This window comes from Pipra filicauda, unplaced genomic scaffold (genome assembly GCF_003945595.2).
Source record: "Pipra filicauda isolate LSUMZ 115617 unplaced genomic scaffold, ASM394559v2 scaffold249_size1133689_pilon, whole genome shotgun sequence".
NCBI classification, from domain to species: domain Eukaryota; kingdom Metazoa; phylum Chordata; class Aves; order Passeriformes; family Pipridae; genus Pipra; species Pipra filicauda.
This window is the reverse complement of record NW_024104364.1, coordinates 485,280-499,604: the sequence shown is the minus strand read 5'-3', so window position 1 is coordinate 499,604 and position 14,325 is coordinate 485,280. Positions and strand designations below refer to the sequence as shown.

General features: G+C 44.1%; 1 protein-coding gene across 4 annotated transcripts in view; it reads left to right on the top strand.

Moving 5' to 3' along the window:
* MAGI3 (membrane associated guanylate kinase, WW and PDZ domain containing 3) overlaps positions 1–14,325 on the top strand; it is a 68,738-nt gene that overhangs the window by 38,140 nt on the left and 16,273 nt on the right. For 3 of the 4 annotated variants that reach the window (XM_027746218.2, XM_039381932.1, XM_027746220.2), the window contains exons 5-15: positions 519–693; positions 1,513–1,592; positions 3,011–3,068; positions 4,110–4,204; positions 4,807–4,995; positions 6,346–6,957; positions 7,972–8,003; positions 10,009–10,162; positions 10,751–10,842; positions 12,476–12,668; positions 13,387–13,572. In XM_027746218.2, coding sequence (XP_027602019.1) covers positions 519–693; positions 1,513–1,592; positions 3,011–3,068; positions 4,110–4,204; positions 4,807–4,995; positions 6,346–6,957; positions 7,972–8,003; positions 10,009–10,162; positions 10,751–10,842; positions 12,476–12,668; positions 13,387–13,572 — 1,866 coding nt within the window. The remainder of the gene's footprint in view (positions 1–518; positions 694–1,512; positions 1,593–3,010; positions 3,069–4,109; positions 4,205–4,806; positions 4,996–6,345; positions 6,958–7,971; positions 8,004–10,008; positions 10,163–10,750; positions 10,843–12,475; positions 12,669–13,386; positions 13,573–14,325) is intronic. The other variant, XM_039381931.1, reaches the window with a different exon arrangement.

The following is a 14,325-nucleotide window of genomic DNA, read 5'->3' as shown; positions in this document are numbered from 1 at the left end:
GTACTGAGCATAATCTCAGCTCTGAGGGGTGGAGGTTTCCATTTTAAAGTTTCCTGCAGGGATTTTTGGGACTTATTTTTTTATGCTTGTGGCTTGCAGAAGGGATGTTGTTTGTTTTACTGGCAGTTTGGGTCTTCTCTGCATTTCCTTCTGGTGCTTCGAGGAATATTAGTAGGATTTTTGGGGTTGTATTATGGCATTGCAAACACTGTTCTCTCTGTAGGAACAGCAACAAAGTGTAGTCAACTTGGAGTTCTGCCAGCGTTGATTTTTTTCAGGGTAGGCTCAGACACATAATACAAGGTTAATTCTGTTTGGCAGGGGAAGAGCAGAGTTCAGTGTTTTCATGTCAGCTTTGCAAAGTTCACAGCTGAAAAAAAAAAAAAAAAGTGGAAAAATGCACATCACATACAGGGACGTGTTTGACATCCACTCGTAGCCAGATTAAGAGGGTGGTTCTTTGTGAGAAACAACATAAGCATCTGACAAATAGTAACACTTTCCCTGAACAACTGCAGAAAACAAAGAAAAACATTCAGATTCTCCTGACTGGATGAAACCTGTTCCCAGCTACAACCAGACAAGCAGCAACATGGACTTCAGAAATTATTTGTCGAGGGATGAGACCCTGGAGCCCCTTCCCAAGAACTGGGAGATGGCCTACACAGACACTGGCATGATCTACTTCATCGAGTGAGTAACCAGCACCAGGGAGGGTTTGCTGTGCCCTTTGGGGGGAGGAGTGCTGCTGCCTGCAGCTTGGGAAGCTGCTGCTGCTCTTGCACCTCTCTTCTGCTCTTACTGCTTCTGTTTCTTTATGAAATTAAGTATATTCCTGCTGTTAAAATCCCTGCTGATGTTGCACACTCGGTGCAGTTGCCACTGTGCAGGAAAACTGCAAAGTCAGTTTGTTTGTTATAGGTTTTGTGTCTCACAAATACAAAGCTGGGTGGGTATTGCTAAGTGAATTATAACTTAATTATATAATATATATATATATTTATAACTTAATTATATAATTATAGAAACCTTCACTATGTCAGATTTCTCTGAAATCTGAGACCTTGTTTATTCTTTCTTCTCTGCTTGTGTTCCTGGGCTGGGAATGCATGTTTCAAAATACAGACAGCCCAGATGAAAGTCCAGGATAGGGAAGCAGCTCATGTGTGCACCTGTGAAACTGCCTCATTTGTGAATTACAAGGCAAAAATGAAACAGAAACCTCCCTGAGAGTTAAGCACATGAAGAGGCTAAAAATATTTTTTCCTATCAGGTAGAGACAGCTGCTATTCCCACATGAGCTTTTGGGGTCTGGGGAGAGGGTTTGTGTCTCTGGGGAGTCTCCACTCTGCTGGTGCCTTTTCTTTTTAGCAGTTTTATGATGTGACTGAGGCACAAATAAAGGTTGTATTATCTAAAGGCTGCAGTTTCCCTACAACAGTAAATACTTAAGTAAAGTTTCTTCAGTCTGGGGGAGTTTCTTCTTTTAATGGCCCATGTTCTGCTCCACAGTCACAACACCAAGACAACCACGTGGCTCGACCCCCGGCTCTGTAAGAAGGCCAAAGCCCCTGAAGATTGTGAAGATGGAGGTGAGATGTTCAGAATTCATTTGTCACCTGTCACTGATAAATGTCTGAGTTTATCCCAGCTGGATACAATCCATTACTGCTGTGGTAGAAGCTTCTTCCTGGTCGAGGTGACTCTGGAGCAGCGTCGTACTGAGTCTCCCTGGTTTGGTGGCTGTAGGAGTTTACATAAGACTGGGAAAGCCTATGGTGTACTTTCCCTGGAATAGCAGAATCTGGCTGAACCAAGGGTTTATCTGCACTCCTGAGCAGAGAAGGAGATGTTTTGTTCCAGTGACTGTCATTGCTAAGGAGGAAGCTGCACGTGAGTGACGATCTCACTGTTGTGCGGGTGGAATTATGGCAGGAGGAGAAGGCCCATAAATAGCAGAATATAGAAATAATAATGAAGATATGGCATAATACATATTGCTAATGATAACTATTGCATGTGACATGATGCCTTGTTTGAATGCAGAAGTAGAGGGAACAATCTGACTCCCTTCAATGCCTCCCACTGTCACTTCAAGCCTCACAGGTCAGGTCCACGAGTGGCCTGCAGGCAATTCCTGCAACCATTTCCGACATAGCCAGGCAATTTAGTCAGCTAGAGAAGAGTATCAGATAGCTCTGTCTTCAGCAAATGCCTGACATGTTCCAAAAGCTGAGGCAGGCTTTCAGAATAGCCTGTCGTGCTCCAAAATTGCCCAGCCCAACAGCCACGGATCCATAATAAAGCCAGCTGGAGCAATGGCTGCTTATTAAACATATGTGCAGCTCACCACAGGATAAAAAGAGCACTTTAAACAGAGATGCAGGGTATCCAAGTGAACAATATTTAAATGAATAGACCCACTGGGTTTTTTGTCACACCCTGTGGAGTGATGCTGGTATTAATAATTGGTAACATGCTGTCATATGCTCGGGAAATTCCTGTTACTGTCAAACTTAGGGCAGCCTCCAACAAGATTGCAGGGCATATTTATCCTTAAAATGCCTGGCTACCTGGCTGTATCCATTATTCTAATATTTGAATTACCATAGTCAGGATAACTAGAATAGTCTGACCTCTGTGGTAACTGCTTACCACCTTCAGTCAGTCATGAGCTGCTGGGCACCATCTTACCAGATTTTAATTTGCCATTGAAAGGAGCTTTTTTCATGTAACTTCCAGGACCTTTATCAGACAGGTCCTTAAGTTTATTGTATGTTTAAAGTGGTGTGATTTTTGTTGAATATAAGTCTCATCATCTAGTGGAAGAAAGAGTGAGAGTTACAGGGCTTCAGATTCCCTGGAACAAACTCATAACCTTCATCAAGGAAGAAAATAGGACCTGTACTTTCCTCATGTTTTCCATGAGTCTATGTGATCTTTCATAAAATCTCTGATATTTGTAGATAGCTTTCCACTGTAATGAAGAATTTGGTCTTTCTGATTGCAGAACTTCCTTATGGATGGGAGAAAATAGAAGACCCTCAGTATGGAACATACTATGTCGAGTAAGTACCAGTTATTGGTTTGACATCATTATGAACTGAGCAGGAAATAATCAAATGCTTGATAAGTGTAGGTTGTAATGCAGTGAAAGGCCAGGTTGGATGGGGCTCTGAGCAACCTGGTCTAGTGGAAGGTGTCCCTGCCCATGGCAGGGTGTGGAACTGGATGGGCTTTGAGGTCCCTTCCCACCCAAACCATTCTGGGATTTTATGAAGGTTTTAAATATGTCCAGTAAAAACAGTTCTGGGAGCGGTGAGTTCATGGTACAAACTTCTGCAGCACTGGCATGTGGGACAATTCATGGTGTGACCTTGAAGACTTACTGGAGTGTATTTCATTTGGGGAGGGAAAGCAAGTAGCAACCAAAGTAATTTATTAATGTGAATGAGCTGATGTAATTTTTCTTAGCTTTAACAAAAACAAGGTCATTTGATTTAAGAGTGACACCTGATAACTGTAAAAGAGCAAAAATAACTTGTAGCTCACTGCTGTCTCCAAAGAGCCAAGTAAATAACCACTAAACTGCTGCAAGAGCTCTTTGGAATCTCCTCCAGGCCAGAGGAAATTAAATCTCTCCTTTACCGTGGAGAAGAAAATTGGTAGAGTTGAAAATGTAGCTTCAGAGAAAGAGCAAACATTTTTCACTTTGCAAAGCCGAAATATTTAAATTATGCTCAAATTTACTGTTTTTCCCCCTCTGTACTGTACTGGCATCTACTGTAAAAAGGTGATGCCTGAGTTTGTAAACATTTTAAGTAGATGGGTCAAGAGAAAAAGCAGGTTTGCTCAGTTCTAAGCTATTATAACTCTACCTAGTAATTAAAGGGAGTAAAATTTTATTGGCTCTCAAAGTAAATCAGGTTGTTGAGAGAACAAACATGCTTTCAGGGTTGATTATGGGAGTTTATCCTTCATTCCTCCAGAGCATTCATCTGAGATATTAAAAAATAGCATTTGTAGACGTATCCTTTGGGGTTGTGATTTTGGGCAATAGGCAGAATGTTTCCTGCTGAAACCCTGACCTGCCTTTTCTGTGTCTGCAGTCACATTAACCAGAAAACTCAGTTTGAAAATCCAGTATTGGAAGCCAAAAGGAAAAAGCAGCTAGGACAGGCTGATGCTGGCCCTTCCAAATCAGGTATCACTGATTATTGTGGTCTTTGTCACTTCTGTCTTTATCTGCAGGTGTGCTTTGTAAGTACCCAGTTTGGGAATTCATCAAGGCATTATAGCCTTGTCTTTTTGCTGGCCACTGCAGTGCTGCCCTCCCAAATCTGTAGGGTTTTTTGAAGGATTTTTTTAATGTGAAAATTGAACTGAGGTACTAAGCCTGCTTTTAAATCATTTTGATCATTCTGAAGCTGGTTGTCATAAGCAGCTTTGGGATGTGTGGAGGGTTAGAAGAGCCAGCTGGAAGATGCAGGTAAAACCACACCTGGAGTTTTCATGCTTTTGATTTACTTTAAGCTTGGTATTCAAGGATTACAACTGGGAATTCGAGGTGGGAGGTTTAGATACAGCTCTGTTACAATCTGTTCTAAAAACCTCTTATTTTTTCCATTCCCTAGACCCAGGTGGGAAATTAATGTAACACTGTCCTGTTTGTTTACTTCCCAATGGTGCTGCAGAGATTAACCAGCAATAAACAAATCATTAACCTTCGTGACACTTAAAAAAAACAAACAAAAACTTACCAGAGCTAACCCTGGTTTCCTGTCTCTCTGTTCCCTAATTCAACAGGACCAGGGAAGTCTCTCTTCACTCGAGATCCATCCCAGCTCACAGGAGCACTTATAAGGACATCCCTGAAAAAAAGCACCATGGGATTTGGCTTCACAATCATCGGGGGGGACAGGCCTGATGAGTTTCTCCAGGTGAAGAATGTGTTAAAGGATGGACCTGCTGCACAAGATGGGAGAATTGCTCCAGGTCAAGTATTATTTCTCTAAAACTTCCATTTCCTGGGGTGCTTTGGAGAGCACAGCTCGAGGCGCAGGAGGTTGGATGACTCCATCCACATCCTCACTAAATGAAATAGTTTTCAGATTTGTGAAAGATCTGTGCAGAGCAGTGGCTGAAAAAAGAAAAGAAGCAATGTTCTAGATAAAAATCTACTTTGAGGACACTTCTGAAGATTTCAGTACTTTAGCTAAGACATTTGACTTCGTGGTTGTTCACAGACTTGTTCCCTCTCTATACATAAAGGAAAAACAGCGTTACTGAATCCTGGTCTGTGTTTTGCTTCATTGCTGCCAAAAAACATAGCACCAAATATTAAAACTGCAAAAAACCTGCAGCAGGAATGAGGAAGCAAAGCTGTGTGAGCTGGCCAAGTGAGGAAAGAAGAGAGATGAGGGTTCCTACAGTCCATGAAGACTTGCACACTTTTTCATTGTTACTATATGTTTAATTAAGTTCAGCTTATTATAAGGTTTACATACTAGGAAAGGCAAAATGCTTCTTTATGTATCACATAAACTCTTCAGATAAGAAGACTTTTGAATGATTTAATTCTATTTACTTGTGAAACAATTTCCTATTTTGTTGCTGACATATTATTTGAACTTGTTTGCGTGTGGTTCGTGTTCCACCTCTGTAAAAGTGAAAACAAACCCGCAGAACTGTTGGAATGAAAAGATGTGCAGCTATTCCTGTTGCAATTCATGGAATAATAAGGGAGTTCCTGTTTTACTGATGCCCAGGCATTTGAGAGATAAGGCAGTTTGCAGGGAATGTTGTATTGCACGTGCAAAGTTTCACATCAAAATGATAGAAACACAAAACAAGGTTTCAGGACCCGAAACCCACTTTCACTTATTTTGAAAATACCTTCTGAGCCACGTGTGGCAGCAGTGTAATAGTATGGAATGTGTGTGGGTGCAATCCTAGCTTAAGTTCAGCCAGTCCTAAAATAAACACAGGGCCAAAAAAAATCCGATTTATTCTGGATTGGGTTTAGGATGCTGGACAATATGAATTAAGGCAGAAGACATCTGCTTGCAGGAGTGTGCGTGCTCTGCTTCATCTCCCGTGGCTGCACAGTATCATTTTTTAAATCTGCTGCAGATTAAACTTTATATATTTAGCACACTGTGTTCTGAGATGAAATAGAATAAAAGCAGAGAGGAAATCCTGCGTGCTTTTTGGCAACATTAGCCAGGAGCCAATTAGTTTGAAGCCTGCCCAGTGATTTCCTCCAGGTAAGGCTTTTGTTCTTGGCTCCAGGTGTGGGTGGTTTTGCTTCTGTTTTTGACGCTGTTGAACTTCCTTTTGCAACAGGTGATGTCATCGTGGACATCAATGGGAGCTGTGTGCTCGGCCACACCCATGCAGATGTTGTGCAGATGTTCCAGCTGGTTCCTGTCAATCAGTATGTGAACATGACCCTGTGTCGGGGTTACCCCCTCCCTGACGACACCGAGGACCCCGTGGTGGATATCGTGACAGCCACACCCATCATCAACGGCCCTCCGGTGGCCAAGGGAGGAGATGCTGCTGTGCCCAGCCAAGATTTGATAGCAGGGACAGTTGTGTTGGACCAGAATGGGAAAATGGGCCCCATGTTGGTCAACGGGCGCCTGAACGGCCCCTCCGTGGACGCGGCGGAGCAGAGGGTCTCCCTGGCCTCCTCGGGGGGCTCCCAGCCAGAGCTGGTCACCATCCCCCTGGTCAAAGGGCCCAAAGGGTTCGGGTTTGCCATCGCAGACAGCCCCACGGGGCAGAAGGTGAAGATGATTTTGGACAGCCAGTGGTGCCAGGGCCTGCAGAAAGGCGACGTCATCAAGGAGATCTGCCACCAGAACGTGCAGAGCTTGACCCACCTGCAGGTGGTGGAGGTGCTCAAGCAGTTCCCAGTAGGGGCAGAGGTGCCACTGCTTATCTTAAGAGGAGGTACAGACATACATTTACAGTTATCATGTTGGTTATAAGCTTTTCATAAAGTCCCTTTTTTAGTGTGATACCTAAATCGTGTCCAGTCTTGACAGCTAAGCAGCAGCTCATTATGACTCTGAGCTGTTATGTTCTGAGTTTAATTTATCCCCCTGAGCTTTTGGGGTTGCTAGGGTTTTGTTTGGGGTTTTGGTTTGGTTTTTCTTCTCTTTTTCTTTTTTTCCCAAAGTTATATGATGATATGTTTATGCACTGTCTCTTCCAAGTGTCTGGGGAGTGCTAAAGCAAACACGTGGTCTCCAGCATAATGCAAAGCATATGATGGGACTGAGTTTCCTGAGGCTCTCCAAATGCATTCCAGTAACTGTGGCTGTAATGGGCAGGGGATTGCAGGAGATAGGGAAGAAGCATCAGCAGAGGTGGAGCTGATCACTGGGTATAGCAGAAAAATTCTGATTTTTCATTTGCATATTTATACCCCTGCGCTGACTGTCAGTCACAGACCATGATGCACCTTCTCCCCAAAAACTGTAGTACAGAGTGTGTGTTTCTCAGAGGGAGCTGAGTGGATTATGAAGCAGCTCATGGCTGCTCAGTGTCTCTTCAGGCTTTATGTAGAGTGTCACTTCAGTCACTGATATTTGCAAAAATCTCCAGGTCTTTTTCTGTAGAAATGCTACTATTCCCTAATAAGCTAAGGGAATAATTAGATTTCTTTGTAGCAAGTGAAATTCCCTCAGACAAATTCACAAGTCTGCCTATCCCAGGAACTGATGGGTGATTTGGTTGACTGACCAGTGTTTAGCAAACAGAGAAACAGATATTTTTCATTGTTGTACAGCTTTCAATTCTAATTGAGACTTCTCTGAAGTGATGGTTTTGGTCACTTTGTCACTTCAAAGGAGAGTGAAGCAGAAGTTACTGTTTTCACCCCAGGAGGAGCTGATTATATTGCTATAATGTTGTTTAAACTTTTAGGAACCTACTATTGAAATTACTTTCTATTTTCTTCAGGTCCACCCTCACCTACTAAAACTGCCAAAGGGGTGAGTATTGGGGATGTATTTAACTTGGTTTCTAATGGAGAATATTCAGGGGTTTAGGGTTGCAAAACAGACTCTTAAATATGGTCTAATGAACAGGAAATATTCCTTTGAGGTTTTTGAGCTGTTTAATGGAGATGATGGATATCTCTCTTATTACTACTGAAGAATCAAGAATACAGCAACAGTCTGGTATGATGATAAGTGTAATATTGTTGGTTTGTCATGATTATCAAGTTCTATCATTATTTTCTGAAATGGCTGATTGTGTGCATGCTCTGACCTGCTTTGTAATCTCATTTCCTCTGGATTTTATTCCCTGTAATAATCTACAAAATGCTTTAGCAAAACCACGTCTACTTGGCAGGCACAAATTCTTTGTCTTAAGCAGCTGCTGTCAGAGTACTCATTAAAAGGGAAACAAAATAGAGTGTATCTACTTTTTTTCATTGCTAATTATTAAAGTGGAATGGGATTTCTAAAGGAAGTTTATGATACTTTGATTCTTCTCAATCCTCACACAGAATTAATGGACTGGTTAGTGCTCCCTTCTGGAAATGCTTATCTTTGGATCCATATTTTCAGCAGGTCTCTGTGTAGCTGTGCATTTCTGGCTTGATACTCTTGGAAGTTCAATCTGTTGGGCCATCTTTGCTATATATTAGCTCAGTAAAGAATCCTCGGGCTTAATAAAATACCCTCTGATTTAATAATGCTGATATTAATGCATATGTTTGCCATGCATGTTTCTGTTATAAATTAGGCTACTTGAGCACAGCTGTTTCTTTAAAAATGCTTCTTGTACAGAACAAATCAGTGCATTTGAGGAGAACCCCATTACCACAGTGTGGATGTAGCTTCTCTTTCTATCTTTATCCTGCTGTTTGGGTGCTGAAGTCGTGTCCCAGCAGTGGGATAACACAGACACACGTGTTCAGCAGACTGTGCTCAATAAGATCTGCAGATTCCATCCCTTGCAAGCATCCAGCTGCCCACCCTGAATAAATCAGGGCAGAAATCCCTGCAGTTGGAGGGCACAGGCCCTGGCAGTGTGGCTCCCATGCTAAAAATACTTTGGATTTGGGGACTGGCATTCTCTTCCAACACGTGCAGGAGCCCATGGAGCACTCGATGCTCAGTGGCATTAAACAGTGTGGCAAAATAACTCACTTAAAAAGGGCAAGTTCTTGTGTTTATAAACAAACATACAAGAAGTGTCAAACTGCTGAATATGGCTCAGGGCAGTTTCTTGTGCTCTTGGTGAAAGGGCAGATCTAACTCTGCTCTGCTCGTGCTGTGGTTCAGCCACGTGCAAGTTTTCCAGGCTGGGTTTCTGCCCAGAGTAAGTATTTGGAGTTACTTTAGTGCACAATTCATTGGAAATCAGGGTGAGAGACCACAAGGACGGTTGGTGTCCTTTCTTTGGGAAATACTGACAGGACTGTTGCAGCTCTCAGGTCATGAAAAGGCAAATAGTGAATTCTAATGCCTCAGACTACCCAGGTGTGTCCTCCTGGCCTGTGTTTACACTGCCCTTGGCACTCCTGGTGTTGGCTGGGAACACCCCTGGTGCTCGTGGGGATGCCCTTGGCAGAGGGCAGGAGGCAGTGCCCCTGGTGAAGCAGTGTGTGCCCATGGGCCTGGGCTGAGCTCCAGAGCCCGGCAGGTGCCTGGCAAGGATTTGGGGTCTTCTCCAACCGTGACTGTCCTGTGCATCCCACTTCAGCCCATGTGTTGGTAACCACCAGGATCTGCCCAGCTTCACTCCCCTCTGGGCATCAGCCCCTTCAAACCCCTTTCTCAGCCCAGTCTCCACTAGAAATCTGTGTCCCACAGGGGAAGACTTCAGTCCTCTGGTCAGACAAATCCACTGGAAAATCTACACTGAGTCACAATTTTATTCCCCTGTTCCCTTGTTTCTCTTCTGCTTGGTGTTCCTTGTCTTTGCCCCCACAAGTTCAGTTCTGCTTCGGTTTAATCTGGATTTTGTGGGTGGGGTGTGTTTCAGAAGGACAAGCAGGACAGTTCAGGGAGTTTGGAAGCTGTCAGTGATCCCATCCCACAGCCCATGCCCTTCCCACCCTCTGCTGTGCGATCAGGCTCTCCCAAACTGGACCCTTCTGAAGTCTACCTGAAGTCTAAGACTATTTATGAGGACAAACGTGAGTAAATCAACTTGAAAATACTCGATTATGAAGGAATTTTTTCTTTGTCATATGTGTGGTAAAACTACTGAGACTTTGTTACTCAGTTTGTTAACCTTCTGTGGATAAAATTTTGTTAACCTCCTGTGGATAAAAAGTTTAAAAAAATGCATAATTCATGCAGGAATCAGAAAACTTTGGAACACATTTTAAAAAAAAAAAAAAACAATTAAAATGTTTTTTAAAAAATAATTAAAATGTTTTAACTGTATTTGCAGTAAAACAGTTAATTACAGAAATGGTCTTGAGGATGATCTAGTCCTGAAGTAAAGCTGCCCTTTTCAGAGTTTATGGAAGTAGCTCTGAGCTGTGTTAGACTGGCTTTTATCCTGGCCCACTGCATGAATGTAGCTGTGATTTCTCTTTTGAAAATTGATTTTTCCCATTTGGAAAGAGAACATCACTGAATATCTGGCTGTTTTATTATTTACTGTATTTCTGGTTACTGTGTTTTGTCAATAAGACACCTCAGAATGCACCACCAAAGCGTAATCCTTCAGTAATCCAAGATTAGCTCCTTACATGTTTTGAAATGTTTTTTCTTAGCTCCAAACACAAGAGATTTGGATGTTTTCCTGCGAAAACAAGAGTCAGGCTTTGGTTTCCGGGTGCTTGGAGGGGACGGGCCGGATCAGCCTGTAAGTGGACCTGTTCAGTGTTACCTGTGTGTTCCTGTTAGAGTGATCCTCTGTAATCCTCACTTCCCAGCATTCCAGACACTTCAGTGATGGCAGAATTGATCAGTTCAGTGCCTGCCTTTCAAAGATCAGGAGTTAATCCAGTTTACCTTTCTTTTCCCCTCTTTGTGGCTGCCTTCAGTCCCGAGCCTGTCTTTGGCAGTGGTTTTCTGTCAGGCTGATGATGCCAGTGGTGTTTCTGCAGCTGTTGCTGTGTCCCAGGAGCCCTCAAAAGGGCTCTGCTGGTGCCCAACCTTTGCCCGTTGCCACCTGATCCCAGTGGTGACCTTGGCACAGAACATTCCTGGGATTTAATTCTCCACATCCCCGGAGCAGTGGAGTGGAAGGAAGGGGCTGCTCACCCTACCAGAATCCCACCAGACTGTTCTTTTCCATGCAGTGAAATGAGGTGAGAGTTGGGATGGGGTCACATCCCCTTTTCCCCCACTTCTCCCACTGAGCTTTTAGAAGTGCAAGGAGTTGGAGGCAGCTGGGCAGGTGCCAGTGCAGACACCCCTGGATAGTCTGTTCTCCCAGAAGATTGCCCTCTATGTCCAAAAATGCAAAGATTTCTCTTTGGGAAGAAGCACTGCATGTCAGGGGCCTTTCCTTCAGCTGTCAAGTGAAGAGGAAAACCTTTTGGAATAGATACACAGATTGTTTTCTGATTACAGTGAAGGAATTCAGTTTTTCCATTCCCAGCTGTGATCCTGTGCTAGTTTTTTTTTTTCTTTTTATTTAACCTCCCCTCCCTAACATGCATTTAAAGAAAAGAGCAAACCCAAAGAATGTTACTTCTGCTGCACTTTTTTTATAGCATTTGTGGTGTTTTGTTTCCATAACAGCCATAGCTGTTGGGAAGTGTGGAGCTGATGTCATGAGTGCTGTGCACAGATGAGCTGCCCACCATTGCTTAACCTCCAACAGCACTGGCTGTAATTATCCTTAATCTTTCCTTTAATCTGAAAGTGATTCTAGCATATGAAATAGAGTGTGGTGTTCTTATCTGTGTTATATTTAGTAGCACTTTCTGAGGTGGGGGCAGACAGAATTGATAATGTTTGAATTCATTATCTAATCACCTAAAGCTGAGCACTGAAACAGCTTGGAGCATGGAGCTGTCTAAGCAACTTCTCAGAAATAAATTTGAGTTCTTTCAAAAGCTTTTACTTCTTCCCCAAAAACTCTGGCCCACTCCTGGTAAAACAAAGTGGAATAAGTAGAATGAGTGACAGAGGCTTTTTGTTTCACTGGTTCTGAGAAATCACATATGTTATAAGTGTTTGCTCATGTCAAAAGTTGGGCTTTTTAGCAAGCTGACAAATATTCTCAAGGGAGCAGAATTCGTGAAAACGAGGGTTAGAAATCCCCCAAAACTTTTTAAAAAGTACGTACTGAGTGCTTTGAGCTCCTGGATTGTCTCCTGGGTCAGCCTGTGCAGAGCACACTCACTGCCTGCGTTTCTGCTGGAGCTGGACAGGGAAATAATCTTTAAAAACATCTTCCCAAAGCCCTCATCAGCCTGGATTCACCTGGATTCCAAGCATTACGTGTTGTGCTGAGTCCATGTTCCCATTCCTGTGCTCTGTGACAGATTTACATCGGGGCCATCATCCCCCTGGGAGCAGCAGAGAAGGACGGGCGGCTGCGGGCGGCGGACGAGCTGATGTGCATCGACGGGGTCCCCGTGAAAGGGAAGTCCCACAAGCAGGTTCTGGATTTGATGACCAGTGCTGCACGGAATGGGCAGGTCCTGCTCACAGTCAGGAGGAAGATCTTCTTTGGAGGTAGGTGTCTGACTGCCCAGAGGGGCTGCAGGACACACAGAGCACTTGGGGGCTTGTAAGCGCATCCACTGAAGCTGCTCTGAAATCATTTATTTCAGTCTTTAATTGTTGCACTAGAGCTGAGCAGCCTGAGATTGAGGAAGGTCAGCTGTAGCTCTGAGTAAGTGGAGAAAAGCAGAATTTAATAAGCTGATGCTCTGGTGGTTGCTAATTTGAACTGCTCACACAGGGAAGGCTCTGAAAATTATGATGTAGGGATGATTTCTTCAAACCTCTTTGCAGGTAGTAGTTAAAACAGCCACTAAAGCTATGAAAATTGAGTAATAACCCAGTCTGTTTTCTGTACATCATGGAACGAGTTGGGTTGGAAAAGCATAAAGCTCATCTCATCCCAAGCCCCTGCCACAGACAGGGGACCTTCCACGTGTCGTATTCTCAAGTCTTTTGGCATCATCATGTAGCATTCAAACCAGAGCTGACCCAGGGCAGCATCTTGTGATTCTGCAGTTTTAGATCAGTGTCCAGATCAGCAGTTTAGAGAAGATTATTGTCCGTGACTCCCTGAATGACAGAGCTGGGATGGGATTTAGAGCCGACAACGGTCCCTGCTCTGATCGGTGCCCGCTGTTGCCACCCCGTGCTGGCACTGCCACCGACTTGTGCTGGAGTTGCTTGGTGTGGTTTGTTCCTTATTTGTTGTCTGTCTGTTACCTGCCAGGGGAAAAGCCAGCAGAGGAGGAGGAGGCCCAGCCTGTCCTGGCTCAGAATGGCTCTCCCCGCCCCGGCCGGGGGGACTTTGCCAGCCAGCCCTGCCCGGAGGTGTACGACGTCCGTCTGCAGCGGAAGGAGAACGAAGGGTTTGGCTTTGTCATCCTCACCTCCAAGAACAAACCTCCTCCTGGGGGTAAGTGCCGTGTCCTGGTGGCTCTGCCACTGCCCAGCCTGGCTGCAGCTTCTCCAGGGATTTCTCTGTCTGTGCAGTGCTGGTGTTACTCACACAGTCACCTTTCCCTCACCCTGTCCCAGCCCAGCCAGCTGAGCCTTGGACTGTCTTGCTTCTTGTTTGTGCTCCTTTTCACCCAACTGTGACATAAATGGGGAGCAGGGGAGTGTATATCCCACACAACCAGCCTGTCCACAGGACTGTGCACTTGCCACAGGGCAGTGTTTGGGATGTGGATATTTGTCAGGCCTTGGTGGTGATGTAGATTCTCACACTTCATTAATTCACTGGCATTTTAATGGAAGCATAGTTTCAGCCTTGGCTTTATTTTTACCTAATTTATTTTACCTAATCAGGTAAGATTTATTCTGGGGCTCTGAGAAAGGAGAGGCTGCAGTGCTTGGAGGAAAGCAATGAAGTTGTTACTGTCAGACAGAGAGTGTCTGTGAAGTTCATCAAAATGAAAAAGTAGCCTGGTGTGGTATTGGAGTTGTGAGACATGAACATAGCTCAGGCATAGCTGTAAGGATAAACAGCAAAGTAACCAAGGTTAAAAGCTAAACCAAAAGAAGTGATGTGACCAGCAGTGAGGGAGAAGCTGTTGGCAGGAAGGTCTGGAGTCCAGGGGAAGGTCCTGCACAGGAGCAGGTCTGCTCAGGGCCATCAGGTGTGTTTGTGTTGCTCATGCTGGTGGCTGCTGCTCACCTGGCAGGG